Genomic DNA, 25,745 nt, shown 5'->3' on the forward strand with positions numbered 1-25,745 from the left:
TATTCAGCCCTGACGCTCACAAACAGCGACGCCGGGACCAAATCAACGAAAAGAGGAGACTTCTGCGTAAAGCTGGCGTCTATGGGGATCCAAACCGCGTCCGCAACGCAGGGCGATTGGAGCTTCTCCAGCTTCGAGAGCAACTGGAGCAGCTTCAAGTGGACGTTCAGGTGCTAACGAGGATGGAGACTAAGGAGAGACCACGAAGTTTGATCAGTTCGCCTTCGTTGGGACCCTCAGCATGGCAGGAGCTGGCACTGCGACAGCGACGCCGTCGTGAAGACGCAGAGCGGGACAACATCCGCTTGAAAGTTGCTGTGGAGCACCAGCGCCAGATTGCCGAAGGGCTTCGAGACCTCATGCAAAAGCGGACACGACAGGTGGTAAGGCCTTCTGCTCTACGCGTCAACGTCTTCCTTCGTGTCATGCGGTGGTGTACTCATCGGGTTGTAATTTATGATGCGTACTGCTGTAGACAAAGGAGTGTACGTCGTTGACGAGCCGCCCAAGCTTGACGCACCATGATGTGAATCTTTTGGATGTCAACGGAGACATGGAGGACTTTCGAGTCCTCTTTCGACACCTTGAAAACGCCTACCAGGCGGTGGATACTCTTTTCACTGCCAACGGTTTGGCTGCCATGTCGCTCCCCCTGGGGACGTGCACATGCGTGAAAATGTCGACGGTAGATACCTTGAGTGCTGTAGTCACAAGCTGCTGCCTTTTGCGATGAGAATGGCGGCCGAGGCGACTTGGGAGCACTTCAAGGGAGTGGAGAAGCACTTTGGCAACGGCAGTCTCTACGAAAAGACTGCAAAGGTGAGTTCTGAGCGTCCCTTGTTTTAAAACACCTGGGCTACCTAACTTGCTTGTTACATGCAGGATCTGGACGACCCGTACACGATCATTGAGAACTTCACCAAGGAGCTGTACTCCGACACGTCTCGAGCAGATATCCAAGTGAAACAAGTGGTGCGGCGGTATGTGGAGACTGACCGGGACGTCGTGATTTGGGTCGCGCGCGTCGCACCCGCCGAGATCAAACACAAGATGCTGCGTGGGTTGGCGTACCATCTCCGAGGCTACGCAGTCACCAGGAAGTCGCCCGAGTCAAGACCAACCGAAGAGCAGTCTGTGCTTCAGCAATGCTCGCTCGTTTCTCTGGACCAAGACGCTACAATGAGGTGCAACCCAGCCGATCTACGCACGCTGACCAACTTTATGATGGTGAACACTGCACAAAATATCCGATCGCACCGGGAGCGCATTGAGAACGCACTCATCGACGGATCTGTAGCACGTCGCATGCAATAAATAGTCCATTTCAATAGTGCTTCATGGCGTTCCTGCAAGACGACGACGACGCCTTCGAGGCAGCACTGGCGTTGCTGGACGAGTTTGCGGCCGGCGTGGCAGTAGACGGAGGCTCCTCGTCTGTGACCACTAGTTCTTCGAGCCTGGACCCCATGAACGGCGCGATATACGTCCCTGACGCCCGTCCGGAGCTGACCAAGAAGCAGGGGCTGAGTGACGAGAAGGAGAAGCGGAAGGCTGCGTTCAATGAGAAGAGGAAGTTGCTGCGCAGAGCTGGAGTGTATGGAGACGCGAACCGCGCGCGCAACGAGCGTTCAAGGGAGATTGCGCACCTCCGTGAGCAAATGGGGAAGCTGCAAGTGGATCTACAGATTCTACAGACCAGACAAAGTCAACAGCAAGACGAGGGCAAGGAGATGAGCACGACTGTGCCGAGCACAGAGTCTCAGATCAGCAGTAGCTTGTGGAAGGGAGTGGCAGATCAGCAGAGGCGCCGCAGACAGGAGGCAGAGCGTGATAACGTGCTTTTGAGGCTCGCCGTTGAGCGCCAACGGAATGTGGCGAACAGCTTGACGAGCATCATGCACAGACGAGCAGCTCAGCTGGTAAGACACTTGGTTCTGATGGGAAAAGGAGCAACCTGACTAACGTTCTAGCTTGGCTTGCCGTTTGCTTGGTGCAGACGAACGAGTGCGCGTCTCTGGTGACTACGGCGTGCCCAACGCATCAGGCTGTGAATGTGCTAGACTTCAGTGGGGATATGGAGGACTTCAGAGGACTCTTCCGACGCCTTGACGACGCATACCAAAAGATGGACGACTTTTCATGGCGAGCGGTCTGATGGCCATGGCGATCCCCCCTGGCGACGTCCATGTGCACAGGGGTCTCGATGGCAAGTCGCTCGAGTTCGTGAGCTACAAAGTGTTGCCTTTCGATGTCCGTGCAACCGCTGAAGCGACTTGGAACCATTTCAAGGGAGTGGAGAAGCACTTGATCAACGGCAGTCTGTACGAGAAGTCGGAGAAGGTGAGTCAAGAGCCAGCAGCGTCACCCGTATACTCTCTGATGGTTCGTGTGGTTTGGACAGGACCTCGACGAGCCGTACACCATCATCGCCGACTTCAAGAAGGAGGTCTACTCGGCGAGCTCCAGAGCCGACATCAAGGTGAAGCAAGTCATCCGGCGCTACGTGGAACAAGACCGCGACCTAGTACTCTGGGTTTCGCGCGCGGTCCCCATCGAGATCAAGCACAAGATGCTCCGTGGGCTGACCTACCACCTTCGAGGCTTCGCCGTCTCGAGGCGCTCGTCCGAATCCACGCCAGATCGGGAGGTGTCGGTGCTGCAGCTGTGCTATCTGGTGTCTCTGGACCAAGACGCCGCAATGAGGTGCGACCCAACGAACCTGCACGAACTCCTCAACTTCCTCGTCGCCACCACAATGCAGAACATCCGCGCGCATCGTGAGCGCATCGAGAACACTTTGATCGACAAATCTCTACCGCGTCGCACGCAGCAGTAGCCCATTTTCATTTATAAAAAACAAAAACATTTTAGAGTGCACGAGTGCGTGGCAAATGGCCTTCCTGCAGGAAGACGACGGCGCCTTCGAGGCCGCGCTGTCGCTCCTGGACGAGTTTGCATCCGATACTGCAGCAGCAGAAGCTGAGCCGTCGTCTACTGCGACGCCCGCCGCCAGTTGCAAGCCGAAGACGAGGGGTTCACGTGGCCGACAAGTGCGTGGAGAGGAGGAAAAGAGACGGAAGGCGGAGCTCAATAAGAGGAGAAAGCAGCTGCGCAAGGCTGGCGTCTATGGAGACGCCAACAAAGCGCGCAACGAGCGGTCCAGGGAGATCGCGTTCTTGCGAGAGCAAATGGAGAGGCTGCAGCTCGATCTGGAGGTGCTACAGAGCCCAAAGGGGGAGAAGCCGCGTGTACTGGTCAAGAAGGCAGGAGTACAGGTAACCGGTGGTTGTGGCAGCAACTGGCGTGTCAGCAGAAGCGAAGGCGAGAAGAGACGGAGCGAACAATGTGCTGCTGAGGCTTGCTATTGAGCGTCAGAAGAAGGTGGCGGGTGGCTTGCGCAGCCTGATGCAGAGACGAGCGACGCAGTTGGTAAAGCGCTCGGGTCTTGGGAATCCTTTGGAAACTGACTGCTATTCGTTTTGATGTCCCCAGACGAACGAGTGCTCGTCGCTGATGACCTTGGTGTGCTCGAAACACCACGTCGTTGAGGTGTTGGACTTACGCGGGGATTTGGGCGACTTTCAAGAACTCTTTGGTCGCCTTGACGATTCGTACAGGAAAGTGAACGAAGTATTCATGGCGAATGGCCTGGCCGGTATGACCGTGTCTCCTCTCGACCTCCACGTGCGCGAAGGTGTCGATGGCAACTTCTTCGAGCTGTCAAGCTACAAGGTGCTGCCGTTTGATGTCCGCGCTGCCACGGAAGCGGCGTGGAACCACTTCAAAGGCGTGGAGAAACACCTAGGAAATGGCAGCCTCTACGAGAAAGCAGAAAAGGTAAGCGTCGAAAGGATCAGTCGTGATAATTGACATGTGCTAACAGTTTGAGGGTCTCCAACAACAGGATCTCGACGAGCCCTACACGATCATAGCAGACTTCAAAAAGGAAATCTACTCTGCCAGCTCGCGAGCCGACATCCAAGTCAAGCAGGTGATCCGACGCTACGTCGAAGAAGACCGCGACGTCATCGTCTGGGTCTCGCACGCAATCCCCATCGAGATCAAAAACAAGAAGCTTCGTGGCCTGACGTATCACTTGCGAGGGTACGCAATTACCAAGCGCTCTGCGGATTCGACCCCGGACCGCGAGCTGACAGTGCTGCAGCTGTGCTACATGATCTCCCTTGACCAAGAGGCCGAGAGCAGATACGGCCACGACGACGTTCGAGCAATCACAAACTTCATGATTGTCAGCGCCGGACAAAACCTGCGAGCACACCGAGAGTTCATCGAGAACGCACTGGTGGACCAAGTGCTTGCAGCCGGCAACACTACCCAGTAATATAGACTACCAATAGACTGAACATTGCCCAATAGCTCTGCTGGACGATGTGTTCGAGGCGGCGCTGTCCTTCCTGGACAAATACTCGTTCGAGGAAGCTACGGCTGAGGGTCTCTTCCCCTCGGACGGCCAGAATGAGGAGCTTCACGACACCTCCAACCCTTCTAGCAACCATGCACCGCCGATTCAGTCTAGATTCGAGACTACAGGACAACCTAACGGAGACCAAGCAAGACGACGCAAGGAGTTTATGAGAAGACGATGCTGCACCCACAGGCATCTGCGGTGATCCGAACCGGACATGACCATCTCTCCGACCGACACACACGTGCGCGCAGTTACCAACGACAACTATATGGAGTTCTTCACGTTCAGAGCTTTCGTTAGGGGACGGGGCACTGCGGAAATATATGTTTGACAGACACGATGCGGCGAGTGCCTGGCGTTAATGCAACAGGGCGCCTAGCAAGCGGTCGCCACCTTTGCAAAATGCTTCATCAGCTTGGAACGCTACGAGAAAATGAAAGCCAAAGCTTGAAAGGTCAAGTGAAGCAAGCTTGTTCACCCGTGAAAGTCGTCCAGTTCGTCATTTGACCAAAGTCACGCCTTTACTCGCCTACGTCTTTCTGTCTGTAAAATCAAACTGTCGCCAAATTAACGGCACTACCAGCTCTCCATCACGCTTTCCCCACGAGCGCTTGCCGAGCGAACTCGCCCGATTAGTTCTACACATGGTTGATATATTGAACCGGGGCTTTCTCGATGGCACTCTCCAACACATCATGAGCGTGTCCTCCCCTTGGGTCCCAAAAAACTCGGCACGGTTCTCTGGAGTCGAAAAATTCAGCAGAATCACCTCGTCGATTTGCTTGAAGGCACCACTGAGATAAATGGCCGACTTTGAGACCGACGATCCTCTGCTTCAAATTTCTTGTTTAGCTCGGCAGAATATACCGTCGCGCACACGACCAGTACGTTCAGTCGGCCCTCTTTGGATTCAAACATCCTGTTGAACTGATCACACTCGTCTTCCACCGTCGTCCTCTTGACCTCGGTGCGGATACATTGTTTAACAACCAGACCCACCGTCAGCGGTTTGTTATGTACCTTCGTCACTAGCAGGATGTCTGGCGACGCTGACTTCGAAAACGGTGTCAGATTCACTCGACGTTCGTCAATCACAAGGTTATCAATTTCCGCCATGAAGGAATCCAAGTGATCTGGTTGTGCGGTGGCTGTGGCCAGCGTGGGCGACTTGTTCCCACTCTTTGTTATTTTCGGCATCCAATACGTCGACGTCGCGAGGTGCACTCCTGTGCAGCGCCCAAACTCCTGATTCTCGGTAAAGAAGCTGGGAAGCCTCCTTCTGACATAGCTCTTTGAAGCGTGCCAAGAAAAGCAGCTCAAACATGTCCAGTAGTCAATCGATACTTGGCCAATTGCAGGTACGAGTTTTCCAAGGATGTATTTGACCAAGTAGACGGACGCCAATATCACGTTCTGGATATACGACGGCATGTACAGCTTCGCGTATCCACTGTCCCATCCCACGCAATACCAAAACCGTTGGCGATGGTGTCTAACGCGATTGCTTTGTCTCCCGAGTCCGTCCAGATCTCTGACAAGTCCATTGACTTCTGTTCGATTGCACAATTCATCAATCGTCGAAGAGGTGCCTGTAAATCCGCAAGCGCCGATCAAAATCCTTCCAATCAATTTTGGCATCGGGTACATCAAGCGCGGCGTACTCAACAAGTGCGCAAGGCGTAGACCAACGACCACGGGTGGCCAAACGTTTTGAAAAGATGGTGAGCAACCTCGGTCACTTGCTTGTCGTCGAGTTTACAGTGCTCTTGGATCGTCTCCTTTTCCTTGTTGTCCCAATAATCCTCTTGATTATTTCTTTAATCGAAGAGGCTCCAAGAAGATGAAGGCTGAGTCGTTGAAACTTGAAAGAGCGATTGCTCAGCCCTGGATCTGGCAGTGATCTCAAGCGACGTAGTTCAGGATGGCGCGCGACAGCAATCAGGAAAAACACTTTTTCAACAGGAAATAACGGGAGCAGAGTATCGTTGCAGAACATCATGAATTGTTTTTTTGGAGACATCATCACCGGGTATGACTTTCGTAAAGCTGCGCCGACCATCGATCACAATGAACAGTGCACCAACTTCTTCGTCAAGTGTCTGAACAAAACATCGAGCGAAACCGTGTGCGCAAGTGCACGAGGTCGGATACCGTAGTTCTTGTCAAAATAAGCACCGATTCGGGCCATCAAACTCCTTTCATTTTCATAAAGTCATACCCCTTTTCATCCAGGAGGTCCAAAAGAGCAAATTGGATAGAGATCGTGTGGCAGTTGCGAATACATCCAAGACCCCCTCTACTTTTTGTCTCCTTGTAAACGATCCCATTGTTGTTTACATCTTCGAATGTACTCATGCCAAAAGTTGACTTCCCAAGGCCGAAGACATGGTCTACAAGAGGAATCGACCATTCCAAACCACCTGTATTTCCGCGATCATACGTGGCTTGGTGGCACTCTAGAAGCCGTCGCTCGATCGCGGTTCACGAAGAAAGATTGGAGATATCAAGGGAATATACGAGCTCCTCCATTTTCCATTCCCTTTTTGCCGTTTCGCCGGATCTCGCTTCTTTTGACTCCTCGTGGTCTCGTCCGCCAGTCGACATCGTTTTGCCAGCTTCTTCAATAGTAGCGTCCGCTAACAGAGAATCCTGCTTCGGATCACTACTGTATGCGTTCCAGTCGTGTACACCTTGAGTTGCGAAGCAGCAATTCTCGCGAGAGGCTATCATCATAAATGTTCTTCACCACAACCGTAGCTGCTCAACTCTGCTCTCTTCAGAGAGAGCGACGGAATCTGCATCTGCGAGAGCCACGTGAGTCGGCAGCCATCAACTTGAACCAACCTTCGGCACGTGCACGATAAACGAGTTCTGCTCGTTATCACCAAATGAACCGATCTGCGCACCTGCCTGCAATGGTAATTGGTCTACGACTCGACCATCCACTAAAGTCCCGACCCGAGTCAAGAACGCCGCCATGTTCTTGTAAACTTTGACATCCCGCGAGAAGACTCTCGCGGTATTTGTTCTTCACCGCATCTCGGAATTGAAGCACTATGGAATCATCCATCTCAACCGCATCAGCCGACGAAATGGATCCCCTCGTTCGTTTACCAACTGGAACCACACGAACCGAGCCATCGCTGCCGCTTTCTGTTTGACGCCGCAGATTCTCGAATGGGGAAGAGAAGAAAACTGCGGGGTGACCAACACTCGTTCCCTCTTAAGTGACTGGGGCTGTGGCTTCATGGCCAAACTCGAGGACCATCTCGTTCAACAAGCAGACGTAGTAAAGGATACAAATCCTCTTGAAGAACACGAGCTCCGCCAGTGTCCCAACCGCAGCATTTCATGTCCTAATAACAGCGGCGTGGAAACGTTGTGGGCAGAAGAGCTAAAAGATGACATGGTAAACTAATTTATTCGGGGCCGGGACCTCGAGGACCGGGGCATCACGTGAGAAAGGCTCTACGCACAAATAAAACTGTTTCTCGCATCGTTGGACACACAAACATCGAAAAGGTAGTTTTGGGCGGGTTATTACAGATGCACTTGATTTTATCGAACACTTTCATTTAATAGATAGATTTCTAGCGTGTGCACCCCCAATGTCAGCGACTTAGTGAGTCCCCTGGGGGCTACATATTTTTGGGATCGGTTGGGTCTGGATCAGAAGTCGCTCGAGTTCGCTACAAAGTGTTGCCTTCGATGTCCGTGCAACCGCTGAAGCGACTTGGAACCATTTCAAGGGAGTGGAGAAGCACTTGTCAACGGCAGTCTGTACGAGAAGTCGGAGAAGGTGAGTCAAGAGCCAGCAGCGTCACCCGTATACTCTCTGATGGTTCGTGTGGTTTGGACAGGACCTCGACGAGCCGTACACCATCATCGCCGACTTCAAGAAGGAGGTCTACTCGGCGAGCTCCAGAGCCGACATCAAGGTGAAGCAAGTCATCCGGCGCTACGTGGAACAAGACCGCGACCTAGTACTCTGGGTTTCGCGCGCGGTCCCCATCGAGATCAAGCACAAGATGCTGCATGGACTAACGTACAACCTCCGTAGACAGGTCGTAAGGTCACATCCCCACGCAAGAGGTCGCCGTGCTCCAGCAATGCTCGCTCATCTACCTCAACGACGAAGCCCGACTACAGTACCACCCATTAAGTCGGCGCGCGTTCACTCACTTCCTGACCATCCACGCAACACAGAACCAAAGGCGCGCATCGAGAGCTCGTCGAAAACACTTTACTCGGCCGCTTCAAGCTCAGAAGTATGAAATAGAGCAGGTCCCATTGCCCATCATATCGAAATTTACAAATTCCGACGATGCCTATCGTTAAACACAATAATTGTTGACGCTCCGGCCGCATTATTGACACCTGGTCGCTATGGCCTTCCTGGAGGACGACGACGCCGTGCGCGCCTTCGAGGCGGCGCTGTCATTCGTGGAGCAGTACTCGATCGACACGTCGGTGTTCACGGCGTCTCCCTCAGGTTTCTCGCCGGCGGAGGACATCGAACTGCTGTCACCCAGTCTCACGCCGGCTTTCAGCGCTCATATGGCGTCCCCCGGGGCCGCCAGCGACGTCCACGGCATCACCGTCTTCTCCAGTATTTCAGCTCTCGAACGCAACCGCTGCGAGGCTCGAACGCGGTCCACAGGCTGCAGGACAAGTGTCGGCGCACAGGAAAGCCAGTGCTCGAGGCAGGAAGAAGACTGCGGGCCCTAAGAAGCCCGTGACCAGGGGAGACCCCAACAGAGCCAGGAACGAACGCATCGAGCGGCCTTCCTCAGGGAGAAGGTGGCGCAGCTGGAGCTGGAGCTCACTGCACTGCAGCTCCACCCGAGAGCGCAGACTCGAGCCATTCGTCAGGAAACTCAGAAGCAGCAGAGAGAGACCAAGAAACAGGGAGACACCATGTCGGTGTACGACCCAGTGCAGGTACCGACGGTGTGGAAGGAGGTGGCGTGTCGCCAACGCAGACGCAGGGAGAAGCGGAGAGGGAGAACGTCAGACTCAAGCTCATTCTCGATAATCAGATCAAGATGGCGAGAGGACTCGAGAGTTTGCTGCAGAAGAGAGCCAAGCAACAGGTCGGTGATGGGTGGAAGGTCTGGTGAAGAGGAGAGGAGACGCTGATGCTTTGGGTGGTTGCTTCTGTAGGTGGTGGAGTGCTCGAGCTTGTCACAGACCAACAAGTCCAAGTACTCGCAAGGACGCACGCTGGACTTCCGTGCAGACGTCAACGACTTTAAGGATTTGCTGGCACATCTCGACAGGGCGTACCGCGAGGTGGACACTGTTTTCGCTTCGAATGGGCTGGCGACGATGGAGAGCACGCACCGAGACGCTAGGATGCGAGAAGGTGCCGACTGCATGTACTTGGATATTTACGCCAACAAGGTCATGCCGTTCGGGATGCGTGCGACAGCTCAGGCCGTGTGGGACCACTTCAAGGGCGCGGAGAAGCACCGCGGTAACATGTACGAGGGGAAGGTTGCGAAGGTGAGAATTCGACTCGACTTGATGCCGCTATTGTGTGTAACTAACCGTGAGTTGTGGCGACGTAAAGCACCTGGCAACGCCGGACACACCAGACACAATCATCGAGGACTTTGCAAAGGAATTCTTTGCCGATAGTTCTCGGGCGGATTTCCATGCCAAACAAGTACTCCGACGCTACGTGGAGGAGGACCGCGAAGTTGTTATCTGGGTAGCAAGTGTTGTCCCGCTTGAGTTCGATGATCAGCGAGTGAAGGGTCTGGGGTTCCGACATCAGGGATACGCTCTTACAAAGCGCGCGGCAGTCTCCACACCTAAGCGTGAATTTTCTCTGCTTCAGATGTGCTCCTTGGTGTCACCAGAGAAAGAGGATCACACGGTGTATGACCCCGCAGCGGTGCGTGCACTCACTGACTTCATGTTGGGCACAGTGGCAGGCAACATCACAGCCAGCCAGGAGCTTATCGAGAACGTGTTGATGGACCAAGTTGTACAACCGTAGTACACGGATACTACATCCCCTGCGCGCAACGGCCCTTGGGTACAGCGCGCCAATCTCTATGTTGCACGTACACTAACAGAATCACATTGACAGTCTTGCGCATTAACCTTTGTTTGCTTTTCTGTTCTTAAGCAGCTGGACAACGATGGAGTTTGCTGGAGCCAGCACGCTTTGCTCCAGCTCTATGAAAATTCGTCGCGTGTGTATTACTGTGAAAGTTTGTTTGCGTTACCGATGCGTTGCCAGCTTACAACAGCAAGCCGACAACTACGCTTGTAATTGTCGCCCACCACGCGATCTGGGTCAGAGGCGCTGAAGCGCTCGTACTGTCGCCGACAGTGGTGGAGGTCACCGCAAGTGTGAAGTTCGCGCACAGCTCATTCGTGATACCGTTGTCGTTGTACACGTCGCAGTCTGTGTCGGGATGGATGGCCACGACGAACTCGCCGTTCTCGGCAACCTGTTGAAGCCGCTGCCGATCTGCGGGTTATATACGCTCCAGTCGTCTGCTGTTAAGGTGACCATGACGGTCGCGGAGGCCCCCGCCTCGAGCTCGATCTTCTCAAACTTGCGCAGCATCTTCACTTCAGGAACCGAAATCGCGCGGTATGGCTGAATCATGAACAGCATGACGGTCTCCTTGCCAGCCGTCGTACCGTTATTGGTTACTGTCACGGAAACGGAGATCGTTGCGCTTTGGCTGGTGATTTTGTCGGTGCTAAGTTTCAAGTCCGAGTACGAAAAGTTCGTGTAGCTCAGCCCCGCACCGAAGTCCCATTGCATCTCGCAATCACCGGAACTGCATTGAGTGCTCACGCGGTGGCGATACGGGATCATGATGTGGCCGGAGTACCTGGGGTACGTGATCGGCAGCCTTCCGCTCGGGTTTACCTCGCCGTACAAGATCTCCGCCATGGCTTGGCCTCCTTGTTCACACGGTAGACCGCCCCAAATAACGGCGTTCACGGAGTCCGGCAGCGAGCCCAGCAGCCTCGGACGCCCTTCGAACAGAATCAAGATCACCTTCTTCCCCGTGTCCGCAAGAGCCTGAACGTACTCAAGTTGGCCCGAAGGTAGCACCAACATCAATGTCGCCCCACTTCTCAGCGTACGGAGCCTCGCCGATGGCAGCGATGATGACATCAGCGTCGCTGGCCATGCCAACTGCCGTGGACAAGTCTTCGTCGGAGTACGTGCCGTCGTCGCTGAGTCCGTTGAAGTACGTAACGGAATCGCTACCGACCAAGTTCTCAATGCCCTCTTTGACCGACATACCGTGGGCGAAATAATCGTTGCCGGACGTGCCTTGCCAATAGATGCTCCAGCCACCGCACTGATAGCCAATATCGTCCACAGAGAATCCCGTCAGGAAGACGGAAGTGCTGTTGGTCAGGGGCAGAATGTTGTCGTCGTTCTTGAGCAGCACGATGGACTCTCTAGCGAGGTCCAGCGCCTCCGCCAGATCGTCGTCATTCCCCACGAGGGCAACGTTATCCGCACCTGGAACCGGGGTATCGTACAAGCCCATGTCCAGTTTCATCTTGACAATACGCTTGGCTGAGGCACGCAGACGAGCTTCGTAGTCCGAGTTGTTGGACAGCACGTACTTTGCCTGGTCGATGAAGTCGGTGCTGTACGGCACCATGGTCATATCCAGCGACGTGTTGGCAATCACCAGCTCCACTGCAGCCTGCTGCGTACTCACAACGCGGTGCCAGCTCTGGAGGTTGTTCACCTCGCCCCAATCCGTGACCACAACTCCGTCGAAGTCGAGGTCGTTGCGTAAAAGGTTGTTGAGGATCTTGGTACTCGAGACGACGGGGACGCCGTTCACCGAAATATAGTTCTCCATCGTGGACATGGCGCCGTGCTCGATGCCCGCCTTGAACGACGGCACGTGGTAGTTGAGCAGGTCGTAGTCTGAGATGGTCACGCCTTCACGGTCAACACCAGTGACCGTCTGCGAGTACCCGATGAAGTGCTTCATGCACGCCCCACTCTGACTATTATTCTGTACGCCTTGGATGTAGGCAGCCCCTAGCACCGAGGCCAGGTACGGGTCCTCTCCGAAAGTCTCGTATGTGCGGGTCCACAGCGGGTTGTACGAATGTCCAGGATGGGGCCCAGCACCCAGGAGATACCTGCTGCAGCCGTATCCCGACCCGTGACGTACCCCATTTTGCGAACGAGCTCGGGGTTGAAGCTTGCACCTGCATTGATCTGCTGCGGGAACATGACTGCCTGGTCCACGTACTGGGCGCCGTGCACCGAGTCGAGTCCGTAGACCATGGGGTGTCCTCCGTTCTCGTCCATGTGGAACGTTTGGATGTCCTGATGGTGTCGCGCCAGCCGGTGGCGTTCCAGCCGGCGAACGGCGAGTTCAAGTAAGACCCGACGCCGAGCTGCGCGTACTGGCGCACCAAGGTCTCGTTCACCGAGTTGTCGTCGTTGAGCACCATGCTGATGTCGAGCTGGCACATTTGGCCGATGACCTGGTCCGTCGAGAAGCCGTCCACGATGGTCTGCGCCTGCGAGTCCAAAGCGTCGGAGGACCCGCTGGAGCTTGCGAGCGCCGACTGCAGCACCGCCGCAGTTAGTAGGAGCCACTTTGTGAGCATGGGACTGGCAATTCACCGACGGGTATTTCCCACGAGGAAAATGGGGGAATGACTTCAAATGAGATGCTCGCGCCCGACCGATGAAATGCTGGCTGGCTGCTTCTCCGCATATCGCCTGTGCTTGTTGTTGCTCGCATCCAGATCAGGTAGAGTATGTTGCCCTATCGGTAGTGCCCAGGGGAAAAATGACGAGCTCCATGTACCGCCCTTTCAGTTCGATAGTAATGGTGTTCTGGTGTCCACAGCAATCGGACCCGTCGAAGATCGTGCAGGAGCACCGCGTACAGACTTGGTCAGCTCAGCTCGATCAGAAGCAGGCCGCCATATCATCGAAGCCGGATTCGTTGGCGCCGTAGAGTCCGGTGTCGTCGCAACGGACGGTCTTCACATTGTAGACGCAGGATGACTCGGGTGTGTTGAAACTGCAAGTTCGTTGTAGGTGCAAGCAGGTGTATGGTGCTGCCTTTCAATGGCAACAACGGGGAATGTATCCTGGTACATGTAAGTTAGAGCAAAAACTGCCTCGATGTGCAAGTCGTGCCTCCCTCTAATCTCACGGGATCACGTCAAGGACAGGTAAGATTTTGGATTGCTTCGCTCCGCTCACGGCGGATCGGATGTGTTAAATACTTACCGAGAGCGATTGCTGTGTTATGCCGTTTGCCTGCGATGGATACCTTGTGCATTATACCATTCGGGAATGTATTGAAAGTATCGGTTCCTTTGTCTAAGCGTGCTTCTTCATTCGAGGCAAGTCTGCAGTCTTTCGACTCCCTAAAGCAGGCCGCTGCCGATGTTCACGGTGCCCGCGCCGTTGCTCGTGTCGACGCTGAACTCGGCGCACAGCGGGTTGGTGATGTTGTTGTACACATTGCACCACGTCTCCGGCTTGATGGCCACCACGTAGTCGCTGTCCTCGAACACGCGCTTGAGCCCCTTGCCGATCTGCGGGTCGTACACGCTCAAGTCGTCGGTGGTGAGCGTGAACGACACGTCCATGGACTCGCCCGCCTGCAGCTCGATTTTTGAACTGCTTGAGCTGCTTCACCTCGGGCACGGAGATCAAGCGGTACGGCTGGATCACGAACAGCATGACAGTCTCCTTGCCAGCACGGGCGCCCACGTTTGAGACGGTCACCGTAGCGGTCACCGTTTCGGACGCACTGGTGAGCAACGTCGTGTCCAGCGTCACGGCCGAGTAGTTGAACTGCGTGTAGCTGAGGCCCGAGCCAAAGTCCCATTGCTGCCAGCAGTTGTCGTACGCGCAGCGAGTCGTGACGCGGTGGTTGTACGGGATAGCGATGTTGCCCGAGTCCTTGGGGTACGTGATCGGCAGTCGTCCGCTCGGGTTCACCTCGCCGTAGATGATCTCCGCCATGGCCTGGCCGCCGAGCTCGCAGGGCAGCAGGCCGTCAATGATAGCCATCGAGTTGTCCGGGATCGAGCCAAGCAGGCGCGGACGGCCCTCGAACAGAACAACGATCATCTTCGTCTTGGTCGCGCGCAGAGCCTCAATGTACTTCACCTGGCCCTCAGGCAGAGCAAGGTCGTCAATGTCACCAGGTTTCTCCGTGTACTGGGACTCGCCGATGACAGCAACAGTGTACTCGTGCTGGCTGGCAAGCTCCACAGCGGTGGCCAGGTCCTCGTCCGAGATCGATCCATTGGCAAGCAGTCCGTTAAAGTAAGAGAACGAGTTGTTCCCGACCAAGTTCTCGAACCCCTGGCGAACAGTGACGCCGTTCGGGAACATGATGTTGCCGGAGTAGCCCTGCCAAGCCTTGCTCCAGCCACCACACTGGTAGCCCACGTTGTTTGCCGAGTGGCCCGTAAGGAAGACGGACGCATCCTTCGGTAGCGGCAGAACGTCCTCGGCGTTCTTAAGAAGCACGATGGATTCACGCGCCATATTCAGAGCGGCGGTCTTGTCGTCTTCGCTGCCTACCAGCGATACGAACTCCGCTCCCGGTACAGGGGTTTCGTAGAGTCCAAGCTGGAGCTTCGTCTTAATGATACGCTTGGCAGACTCACGCAGACGAGCTTCCTTCTCAGGGTACTTCTGGAGCATGCTTTGTGTGTAGTCGATGAATTTCGTGTCGTTGGGCACCATGCTCATGTCGAGCGACGTCTCCTTCAGTGACAAGGCCACAGCATCTTCGTAGCTGTTGACGACGCGGTGCCAGTCCTTCAGGTTGTTGATCTCAGCCCAGTCGGAAACCAGGAGACCATCAAACCCTAGGTCGGAGCGTAGCAAGTCGTTCAGAATGCGAGGGTTCGCAATGACGGGCTCGCCGTTAATGGAGATGTAGTTCTCCATCGTCGACATGGCACCGGCGTCCATGGCCGCCTTGAACGGCGGCAGGAAGTAGTTGAGCAGGTCGAAGTCTGCCATGACGACATTGTCTCTATCGTGTCCTGACGGTGTCTTGGAGTAGCCGATGAAGTGCTTCATGCAGGCCGCAGTCTGGTTGTAGCTCTGCAGTCCACGGACAACGGCATCTCCCATCACAGCTCCAACGTGGGGGTCCTCACCAAACGTCTCGTAGGTGCGAGACCAGAGCGGGTTCTGTGCGATGTCGAGGATAGGACCAAAGACCCACGGGATTCCAGCAGCTTGAGTGTCACGAGCGGTGACACGACCCATCTCGTAGACGAGGTCGGGGTTGAAGCTTGCGCCGCTATTGATCTGTTGGGGGAAGATGACAGCGCCCTCGACGTAGTTGGCTCCGTGCACCGAGTCGAGGCCGTAAATAATGGGGTGGCCGCCGTTCTCCTCCATGGTGATCTCCTGGATCCGCGTGACGATGGCACGGAACTCGGTGGCAGTCCAGCCGTACTTCTCCTCCATAGGTTCGTCCCAAATCGTGTTGAGGTACGAGCCCACGTACTGCTGGGCATACAGACGGACCCAGTCCTCGTTCAACGTGTTATCCTCGGGGTTCATGACGGTACTGATGTCGATCTGCGTCATTTGGCCGATTACTTGGGCCGTCGAGAAACCATCGACGATAGCTTGAGCTTTGGCATCCAGTGCGCTATCCTCGGCAGCCGAGAGTGCCGATACAGGCAGTGACAGGAATGCTGCCAGCGTGGCAGAATAGGCCGCGGCCAGGAAGGGCTTGACCATCGAACTGCGTTACGTTGACGGCGTCGAGGCTGTCCACTACCAGGTTGTACTGCGTGATGCAGTGGGGAAGTTGAGAAGTGAACTCTGGAAGGACAGCCTCAGCGCGCAATGCCAATCGACACTGCTGTCCCATCCAACTGCTCTGCCATGTTGACCGTGCGGCACGCCGAAATGTACATGTATAGTCAAGTTTACGCGGTTGTGGAGTCGAAAGAGATCAATATGCGCTCTGCTATCCATGAAAGTGCCCGTAACCCGTATCTCAAAGAGCTGTAATGGCTGCTGGGCCTCAATACACTTCAAGTGTTGCTCGTGTCGGATGGCCGAGACTGGAGCTTCTCACAGCGGATAGGACACTCTCGGAGCGCACTGAGCCATGGAAATGCAAATCGCCTCGAGTCCGGAGTTAATCGTCATGGACCAGCTCAGACAAGGTCAAGGTTTTGTAGTTGGTGCGACTGCGGCTTCAACCATTAAAGCGCGGTGAAGATGCACCTTTACTGTGGGAATGATCCTGTACATGTAGGTAAAGGTACCAGTGTTCTGCTGTAATTGTGCAGGGCTCGTTTCTTATGAAGCCTTACGCGCTCATTTGTCTAGCTTGGCTGTGCATTGAATGAAATGTCTACCCTTAGGCTGAGGGTGGCTTAAAAGTTACCGGCCTCAACTGTTCCAGCTCCAGCATCTTCGGCCACAGGGGGCATAGTGGTGGCAATTGAAGAGACAACTGCAGGGGTTTCCGTAGTGATGGTGGCGTTCGTAACTGGAGGAGGAAGGCCGAAGCTGTCACGTCCCGTTTCGATCTTGAACACAGCGCACAACGGGTTGGTGATGTTCTTGTACACGTTGCACCAGGTGTCCGGCTTGATGGCCACCACGTAGTTGCTGTCCTCGGTGATCTTCTTCAACCCCTTGCCGATCTGCGGGTCGTACACGCTCCAATCATACGCCGTCAGCGCAAAGGACACTTCCTGGGACTCTCCTGGCTGCAGTTCAATCTTCTTGAACTTCTTCAGCATCTTCACCTCAGGGACGGAGATCGTTCGGAACGGCTGCGTAAGGAACAGCATGACCGTCTCCTTACCCGCACGGGTACCCACGTTCGTGACGGTCACAGTGGCAGTGACGGTGGCATCAGCACTAGTGATCGCCGTCGTGTCCAGAGACACAGCAGAGTAGTTGAATTCCGTGTAGCTGAGTCCGGCACCGAAGTCCCATTCCATCCAGCAGTGGTCGTAGGCGCACTGCGTGTTCACACGGTGATAGTAAGGGATGGCGATGTTCGCCGGGTCCTTCGGGTAGGTGATCGGGAGCTTTCCACTCGGGTTCACGTCTCCGTAAATGATCTCGGCCATCGCCTGTCCGCCCAATTCGCAAGGCAGCAGACCATCGATGATCGCACTGGCAGAGTCCGGGAGCGAGCCAAGGAGACGCGGACGACCCTCGAACAAGACGACAATTACCTTGGTACCGGTGGCAGCAAGCGCTTCGACGTACTCGATCTGACCAGCAGGGAGAGCCAAGTCGTCGATGTCACCGGGCTTCTCTGTGTACTGCTTCTCACCGATAACCGCAATGGTGTACTCATGCTGACGAGCCATCTCAACTGCTGTGGCAAGGTCTGCCTCCGAGTACGAGCCATTGTCGTAGAGGCCGTTGAAGAAGGAAAAGGAGTCATTTCCAACCAAGTTCTCCAAGCCCTGACGAACCGAGACACCGTTTGGGAACATCTCGTTGCCAGAGTATCCCTGCCACGCGATGCTCCATCCACCGCATTGGTGACCGACGTTGTCAGCCGAGTGGCCTGTCAGGAACACAGACGCCTCCTTCGCCAGGGGCAGCACACTTTCATTGTTCTTCAGAAGTACAATGGACTCGCGAGCCAAGTCCAACGCCACCGCCTTGTCTTCATCATTGCCGACCTGGAATTCAAACTCCGCACCGGGCATGTGGTTCTCGTAAAGTCCAAGCTGGAGCTTCGTTTTGATGATACGCTTGGCAGACTCGCGGAGGCGGGTCTCGTACTGAGGGTACCCCTCGAGCATGTTTTCCGTGTAGTTGATAAACGCGGTGTCATTCGGTACCATGCTCATGTCGAGCGACGTGTGCGTGAGCGACAAGCGGACAGCATCCTCGTACGTTTCAGCGACACGATGCCAGTCCTTCAGGTTGTTGATCTCAGCCCAGTCGGAAACCAGGAGACCATCAAATCCCAGGTCGGAGCGAAGCAGGTCGTTCAGAATGCGAGAGCTCGCGATAACGGGCTCGCCGTTAATGGAGATGTAGTTCTCCATCGTCGACATGGCACCGGCGTCCATGGCCGCCTTGAACGGCGGCAGGAAGTAGTTGAGCAGGTCGAAGTCGTCCATGATGACGTTGTCTCTATCGTGTCCTGACGGTGTCTTGGAGTAGCCGATGAAGTGCTTCATGCAGGCCGCAGTCTGGTTGTAGCTCTGCAGTCCACGGATAATCGCCTCGCCCATGACCGTCACCAAGTGGGGGTCCTCGCTAAACGTCTCGTAGGTGCGAGACCAGAGCGGGTTCTGCGAGATCTCCAAGATGGGTCCGAACACCCACGGGATTCCAGCAGCTTGAGTGTCACGGGCAGTGATCTGGCCCGCTTTGTAGACGAGGTCGGGATTGAAACTAGCACCGCTGTTGATCTGCTGGCCAAAGATCACAGCACCAGTCACGTAGTTGGCACCGTGCACCGAGTCGAGACCGTAGATAATGGGGTGGCCGCCGTTCTCCTCCATGGAGATCTCCTGAATCCGCGACACCACAGCGCGCCATTCGGTGGCAGTCCACCCGTACTTGTCGCCCAGCGGTTCATCCCAAATCGTGTTCAAGTACGAGCCCACATACTGCTGCGCGTAGGCTCGAACGGAATCCTCGTTCAACGAGTTATCTTCGGGGTTGATGACGGTGCTGATGTCGACCTGTGTCATCTGGCCGATGACCTGGGCCGTAGTGAAGCTATCGACGATAGCTTGCGCTCGGACCTCCAAAGCGGCGTCGTCGGCCATGACCGTACCGGAGAAAGCCGCCGCCGCCGCTAAGCTGCTGGCAGAAACCCAGGATGTCCACATGAGATGCCCTTGAGTCGAGTGGGTAGTGGTGGTGGGTTGTCCTGTGCGAGGCAGGGAGGAAATTGGAGAATGAGCTTAGTTTGTGTTGCCCTTTTCTCTTAGTTCACGAAGCCTGTCGAGATCAGTCAGGACAGGTTGCCGTCTTACTGTCCGCCAGACAGATCTGATCTTGGGCTATACCATTCAAGCTGAATTTGCCGGCTGGTGGTGCAAAGGTGATCCCATGGTGCCTCATTTGAGGCTTGGGCGCCTCGATGTCCACGAACGAACCCCTCCCCGCAGCCCCAACCTGTTCAATCCAATTTACATCTGCGACTGTCATCTTGTACGAATTGACGAGCACCTGTGTGGTAGCCATCAGTCAACCAAAAGATCGCGAACGGCGCGAAAGCAAGTTTTTGCTTGTGACTACAATAGGCAACCACTTCGGTGCTGATCCGTGCAATGCTCGAGTTGAATAGCCTTCATGCGGAGTACGAGGTGCTGCATGTAGTTTATACTTGCAAGATGGCACCGTGGTCCTCGACGTAGTGATGGAAGGACGACATTCGGCTTGAGGAGCCAGGACCTCCGTGGACAAGACTGTGACAATGTACTGGCATGCTGGATAGACACCTGGACGGCCCGTCTTCCTGTTGGCAACGCCTGCATCGACTGTCTTTCCAGCCACACAGTGCAAGCCCAATCTGGTGAGGTTTCGCAGCACGGCAAGGTCGCGACTGCAAGAAGGCATCAGCCGGTAAACACCACCTGGACTATGAGCGGTCAATTCGTTGCCACATGTACTGGTGGTCTGGGCACTTTGTCATCGATCTCCGGATGTCACCGCTGGGAACCGGCAAGCAAGGGATGCACAAGTGCTGTATCCGAAGTGGCAGGCCAAGTACGAGGATGCATGTACCTACACTGTATCAGGATAGTGCGAAAACCCCACAACAAGACGCAAAAGCAAAAATGAAGATTTGCTGTAGATTCAACGACAATACCGCACACGCACGCAGGCTCAGCAACTGCCTACAAACCCACAAAATCAACGGCGCAAGCATGCACAAACACCCTTCTAATGCTCTCAACAGTCCCTTACGAACGACGACGCGAGGTCGTGCCGTTAATACCGAAGTTGACGGTGCCCGTGTTGAGCGTGAACTGCGCGCAGAGCTCATTCGTGATGGTGTTGTACACGTCGCAGTCGGTGTCGGGCTTAATCGCCACAACGAAGGTGCCATCTTCAGCAACCTGGTTGAACCCGCTGCCGATCTGAGGATCGTAGACGCTCCAGTCATCTGCCGTTAGGGTGAAAGTAACCTCCTGGGTGATGCCAGGTTGCAGGTCGATCTTCTTGAACTTGCGCAGCATTTTGACCTCGGGCACGGAGATCAAGCGGTACGGCTGAATCACAAACAGCATCACGGTCTCTTTACCCGCGATGGAGCCCGAGTTTGTGACGAACACAGACGCAGTCAATGAGTCATCGGGGCCGGACACGGTCGTTTTGCTCAGCGTGACAGCAGAGTAGGTAAACGTGGTGTAGCTGAGCCCCGTGCCGAAGTCCCATTGCATCTCGCAGTCGACGTAAGCGCCGCTGTCATCAACACACTTGGTGGTGACGCGGTGGTTGTACGGGATCATCACGTTGGCCGAGTCCTTCGGGTACGTGAGCGGAAGTCGTCCACTGGGGTTCACCTCGCCGTACAGGATTTCCGCCATTGCCTGGCCGCCAAGCTCGCAAGCCAACAAACCGTGAACGACAGCGGTGGCAGTACCAGGAAGAGTACCAAGCAACCGCGGACGACCTTCAAACAGAACGAGGATGACTTTCGTCCCGGTTGCAGCGAGCGCCTCAACGTACGCAACTTGTCCCGCGGGCAACGCCAAGTCATCGATGTCTCCTGGCTTCTCGGCGTATGTGCTCTCCCCAATGACAGCGATCGTGTACTCGTGCTGGCTTGCATAGCTTACCGCCGTGGCCAGATCCTCCGAAGTATAGTTTCCATTGGCGTTGAGCCCATTAAAGTACGTGAACGAGTTGTTACCAACAACGTTTTCCAGACCCTGACGAACCGAAATGCCGTTCGGGAACATATCGTTACCGGAGTATCCTTGCCACGCTACACTCCATCCGCCACACTGGTAGCCCACATTGTCAGCCGAGTGGCCGGTGAGGAAGACGGATGATCCATTAGCGAGCGGGAGGACGCTATCGTCGTTCTTGAGCAGCACAATGGACTCGCGTGCCAGGTTCAATGCCACCGTCTTGTCATCCTCGTTGCCAACCAAAAACTCGCTGTCGGCACCAGGCACGGGGTTTTCATACAGCCCGAGCTTGAGCTTCATCTTGATCACACGCCTAGCGGACTCACGCAGGCGGCTTTCGTATTCCGGGAAGTTGTTCAGCATTTCCGTAGCGTACGTGATGAACTCGGTGTCGTACGGGACCATGCTCATGTCCAAGGCGGTGCGAGTAAGCGAGAGCCGAACAGCCTCGTCGTACGTGTCCACCACGCGGTGCCAGTCCTTCAAGTTGTTGATCTCGGCCCAATCCGTGACCACGAGGCCGTCGTACGCGAGGTCATTGCGGACGAGGTCCTCGAGGATCTTGGTGTTGGCCACCGTAGGAATCCCGTTGATGGAGATGTAGTTCTCCATGGTCGAGAGGGCACCAGCCGCAATGCCGGCCTGGTACGGCTTGACGAAGTAGTTGAGCAGGTCGAAGTCGGCCATCGTGACGCCGTCACGGTCATGCCCTGACTGTGTCTTGGAGTAGCCCACAAAATGCTTCATGCAGGCCGCAGTCTGGCTGTTGCTCTGTAGACCGCGAATGATTGCGTCGCCCAGCACTGAGCACAGGTACGGGTCTTCGCCGAACGTCTCGTAGGTGCGTGCCCACAGCGGGTTCTGCGCGAGATCGAGGATAGGACCGAACACCCACGGGATCCCTGCTGCCTCCGTGTCACGGCCAGTGATTTGGCCCACCTCGTAGACCAGGTCGGTGTTGAAACTTGCACCGCTGTTGATCTCTTGGCCAAAAATCACAGCACCGGAGACGTAGATGGCTCCGTGCACCGAGTCGATCCCGTAGACCATGGGGTGGCCACCGTTCTCCTCCATGGTGATCTCCTGGATGCGGGTGACAATGGCGCGCCACTCGGTAGCGTTCCAGCCCCACTTGCCGTCGATCTCACTCCCCCACGGAGTGTTGAGGTAGGAACCGACGTTCATCTTGGCGTACGTGCGCACCGCGTCTTCGTTCAGCGAGTAGTCGCTGTTGAGCACTTGGGTAATGGTGATCTGCGTCATCTGACCCAGCACCTCGGCAGTGCTGAAGCCGTCGACAATGGCTTGCGCTTGCGAGTCGTACACATCGTCACCCAGAGCGCGCGTGTCGACCGGAAGAGCGGAGAACGCTGCAAAGCAGCCGATTGCAGCGATCCACGACGTCAGCATTGTCTTCTTCTTGGCTCGGCGGTGGCAGAATACGCTGCTGCCGGGAGATTGGGAAGTGATCTACTGCTTCGAAGGAGCGGGGGGTCAATGCTCTAAGGCCGGTGGTGGGCATCGATGAAGGCCTGACCATTGCCTGTCTGTCTACGTAGGGGGAGACGTGGGACGCACGCGTTGAAGGTGCCAGCAATGCCCTTGGTGACCACTATCCTCCGTTTCAGTCTGATACGCGAGTGCTGCCCAACTAGCGAGAGGATCTATGAGCTTCAACTTGAAGTGGACGCGCATTTGTAAACACAAATCGCACGTGAAAGGTTTGTTCGAGTACCGCTCTTGTCATTGCTGTGCAGTATGTGCCGTGGAGGACTATTTGCATTCGTGTATCTCGAGCACCCAGGATAGATTAATATCCGCAAGCATGGGCGAAAGGAATGCAAACCTTTTTGCCAGCCATGAAAGCAAACTCTTCCACCTACCAGCTGCTGCTTCTGACCAAGAAATCAAGCGAGGTGGGACCTTTGCCAACTGTCCGAGGTACCGGTGACTCGAGAGACTCGAGCTGAGTCTGCTTGGGAAGTTCAGGTCTCGTACACTGCAACAGCGTCGACACTACAGTCTCTCCGGAAACACTTCATCATCGCGGCAGGCGACGGGTAAAATTAATAGTTTGGTGGCCGCCGTTAAAATGGTTGTGGGCGAAGAGCAGCAAGCCCACCACCTTCGGAAAGCGTGCGTGCAAGACCGAGCTGTGTGTGTCGAGTGCATCTGGTTGCAGTTCAATGTCTGCCTCTAAGTTGAAGCGTTGAGTAGTCGGTCAGTGAGCATGTTTCAGCCATTGGTACCGCCAACGCACTCATCTGGTCGGGACCACGTTCGCCGGAAGAATGCATCAACGGCATCGACTGCTAAGAAGCAGCGACCTGAGAAGCACTAAGCCGTTTCGCCAATGCGACGAGTCCAGCATGAAACTACTTACCTGTCTGCAAGCTGAGACCGCCGCTCCATTCGTTCTTCCTACGCTCTAGCATGAGAGACGTGTCTTGGGGCCTGACGGAGCACAATGTACAGCTCGTGTTCCTCTTCACGGTGACCTACTGGTCTGCCAGCAGGTACGCCCCAAGTGAACTGACACCCTTTCCTGCATCAATGCTGACCTTGTCGTAGTATTATTTCGCAGCAGGTGCTATCGGGCTACGTGTACGTGTTGACGGCTTCCAACGTCCCTGTGGGCTTCGTCAAGGGCATTCAGGGTCTAGCCCAGCTACTGTGCGCATTCCCAGCTGGTTATGCAGCGGACAGTACACGTCGAGACCGGATCCTCGCGCTTTCAGGCGTTCTCGGCGTCGTGGCTTCGGTGCTGACAGCGTTGGCTTTCGAGTTAGGCGACATGGTCCTCATTTACGTGGCTTTCGGACTATGGGGGGCCTTCACTGCCTTCCAGAGCTCGGCCATGGAGGCTCTGTTCGCTGACTCGGTGCCGGTAGGGCAAAGATCAGCGCCGTTCACGCTGAAGTACGTCATGCGCAACGTCGCGCTTGTGCTCGGGCCTTTGAGTGCGATGCTGTTGCTATGGAAGCACGGTGATGCGTGGACGCTTGCAGCACTGCGACCCGTTCTGCTTTTCGGAGCGTTCATCGCGGCAGTGTCCATGGTCGTGCTGTTTCAGTTCAACGACGACCTAGCATTTGAGAACCGGCAGTACGTGTTCGCTATCGAGCGCGAGCTGAGCTCCATCGAGCGCAACTTCACATCCGAGTACAGCGAGAGAGAAAGCTCCGCCTCCGAACGAGGAGGGAGCTTTTCTCGTGTGCACATGCCCTCGACAAGCGAGTTCTCTCAACTTCTCCGGTCTTCAAGGGTTCCTTCAGTAACCAGCGGCTACTACTTGGCTGCTCCAGTGCGGAGTGACGATGGCGAGGATGTCCCGGTACGCCCCGTCATGGCGTGTTGCGGGATGCTCGACACTGCGCACGTCCCGTACCTGCTGTTTGTGTCGGACTTCCTTGTGAGCAACGGCACCGGACTTGTCACGGCGTTCTTCCCGCTCTTCTTTCTCAACGAGTACGCGCTGTCTCCGGTTCGAGTGCAGACCCTCTTCGCACTGCAGCCACTGGTGATTGCACTGCTGTCGCTCCTAGCGCAAATGGTGTCGAGCGCTACTGGGCGAATGTCCATGGTCGTGGCCACGCGTGCACTTGGCACCATCAGTTTGCTGCTGATGGCAGTCTCGCACGACGTGACCGACCAGAGTGTGCTGTTCCTAGCGCACGGAGCGTTGATGCAGTGCACGGAACCACTCCGGCGATCACTTCTCATGGATTTCGTGCCCAAGACGCATCGTGCGCGTTGGAATTCGCTGGAGGGACTGACTGTTGCCTCTTGGGCAGGTAGCGCCGTACTCGGTGGAATGATCGTGGAGGCTTACGGATACCGACTGTGCTTCGTGGCGGCAGCGCTGGTGTATACGTGCGGTCTCGCCCTCGAGACCATGCTCATTCCTCTAACACGGCATGCTGTAGAAACAACGGAGGTTCAGAAGCCTCATGCAGAGAGCAGTACGTCACGATAACTCATAAAACTAAGAACTATTCGGTTGTGATTCTTCCTCTCAGACGATTTTTGGAGCGATGAGAATGTCGGTGAGAGCACGTGGCCTAGAAAAACCAGCGTACACAATTGCAACTAAGTCAGTTCCTTCTCCGGAGTCGAGGCAGTAAGCACGTAGCATCGGTTGATACGGGACAAATCACGACGAGTTTGTTCTTGACTTGGACTGGCGAGACGCTCGGCAATGATGTATCTTACTCCTCAATGGATCCTTCGCTTTAAAGCGCGATCTGCCAGTGCATTCTCAATGTACTGCCGGTTGACGACAGTGTTCTTCAGCCCGTGGACAATGAGGAAATTGGTGAGAGCGCGCACGTTGTTGGCGTCGTACGTTGCGCCATCATTTAGCTCCAGCGCAATCTGCGTACACAGTTGGAGCTGCGTCAACTCGTGCTCCGGTGTGGAGGCAGGGGACCGCCTCGTAACAGCG

General features: G+C 55.4%; 6 protein-coding genes across 7 annotated transcripts; 3 read left to right on the forward strand and 3 right to left on the reverse strand.

Moving 5' to 3' along the window:
• Nucleotides 1-359: 359 nt before the first annotated feature.
• KRP23_5682 (uncharacterized protein) lies at nucleotides 360-3,548 on the forward strand (the record flags this gene model as incomplete). The annotated part of the gene is made up of 10 exons (XM_067890776.1): nucleotides 360-383; nucleotides 476-660; nucleotides 735-819; nucleotides 883-941; nucleotides 1,904-1,919; nucleotides 1,997-2,017; nucleotides 2,290-2,340; nucleotides 2,402-2,446; nucleotides 3,402-3,429; nucleotides 3,493-3,548. The coding sequence occupies 10 exons, from the start codon at nucleotides 360-362 to the stop codon at nucleotides 3,546-3,548; spliced, it is 570 nt and encodes a 189-aa protein (XP_067745196.1).
• A 5,267-nt stretch (nucleotides 3,549-8,815) lies between these two features.
• Nucleotides 8,816-10,185, forward strand: KRP23_5683 (uncharacterized protein; the record flags this gene model as incomplete). Its single annotated transcript, XM_067890777.1, has 6 exons — nucleotides 8,816-9,103; nucleotides 9,173-9,391; nucleotides 9,469-9,522; nucleotides 9,593-9,934; nucleotides 10,002-10,097; nucleotides 10,147-10,185. The coding sequence occupies 6 exons, from the start codon at nucleotides 8,816-8,818 to the stop codon at nucleotides 10,183-10,185; spliced, it is 1,038 nt and encodes a 345-aa protein (XP_067745197.1).
• A 1,305-nt stretch (nucleotides 10,186-11,490) lies between these two features.
• Nucleotides 11,491-13,051, reverse strand: KRP23_5684 (the record flags this gene model as incomplete). Of its 2 annotated transcripts, XM_067890779.1 has the most annotated exons (3): nucleotides 11,491-12,470; nucleotides 12,575-12,764; nucleotides 12,854-13,051. In XM_067890779.1, 3 exons carry the CDS (start codon nucleotides 13,049-13,051, stop codon nucleotides 11,491-11,493), a joined length of 1,368 nt encoding a protein of 455 aa, XP_067745199.1. The 2 variants fall into 2 exon arrangements, with proteins under 2 accessions (XP_067745199.1, XP_067745198.1); XM_067890778.1 differs by lacking the exons at nucleotides 12,575-12,764; nucleotides 12,854-13,051 and having other exon boundaries at nucleotides 11,491-12,294.
• A 307-nt stretch (nucleotides 13,052-13,358) lies between these two features.
• On the reverse strand, nucleotides 13,359-16,178 carry KRP23_5685 (Lysosomal beta glucosidase; the record flags this gene model as incomplete). Its single annotated transcript, XM_067890780.1, has 2 exons — nucleotides 13,359-13,433; nucleotides 14,406-16,178. 2 exons carry the CDS (start codon nucleotides 16,176-16,178, stop codon nucleotides 13,359-13,361), a joined length of 1,848 nt encoding a protein of 615 aa, XP_067745200.1.
• A 435-nt stretch (nucleotides 16,179-16,613) lies between these two features.
• On the reverse strand, nucleotides 16,614-22,711 carry KRP23_5686 (Lysosomal beta glucosidase; the record flags this gene model as incomplete). The annotated part of the gene is made up of 4 exons (XM_067890781.1): nucleotides 16,614-16,692; nucleotides 17,676-19,308; nucleotides 20,265-20,281; nucleotides 21,117-22,711. 4 exons carry the CDS (start codon nucleotides 22,709-22,711, stop codon nucleotides 16,614-16,616), a joined length of 3,324 nt encoding a protein of 1,107 aa, XP_067745201.1.
• Nucleotides 22,712-23,734: 1,023 nt separating this feature from the next.
• On the forward strand, nucleotides 23,735-25,277 carry KRP23_5687 (uncharacterized protein; the record flags this gene model as incomplete). Its single annotated transcript, XM_067890782.1, has 2 exons — nucleotides 23,735-23,817; nucleotides 23,873-25,277. The coding sequence occupies 2 exons, from the start codon at nucleotides 23,735-23,737 to the stop codon at nucleotides 25,275-25,277; spliced, it is 1,488 nt and encodes a 495-aa protein (XP_067745202.1).
• Nucleotides 25,278-25,745: the final 468 nt, after the last annotated feature.

Source organism: Phytophthora ramorum, assembly GCF_020800215.1.
Source record: "Phytophthora ramorum isolate Pr-102 chromosome Unknown Phyram_PR-102_s0005, whole genome shotgun sequence".
Lineage (NCBI taxonomy): Eukaryota > Oomycota > Peronosporomycetes > Peronosporales > Peronosporaceae > Phytophthora > Phytophthora ramorum.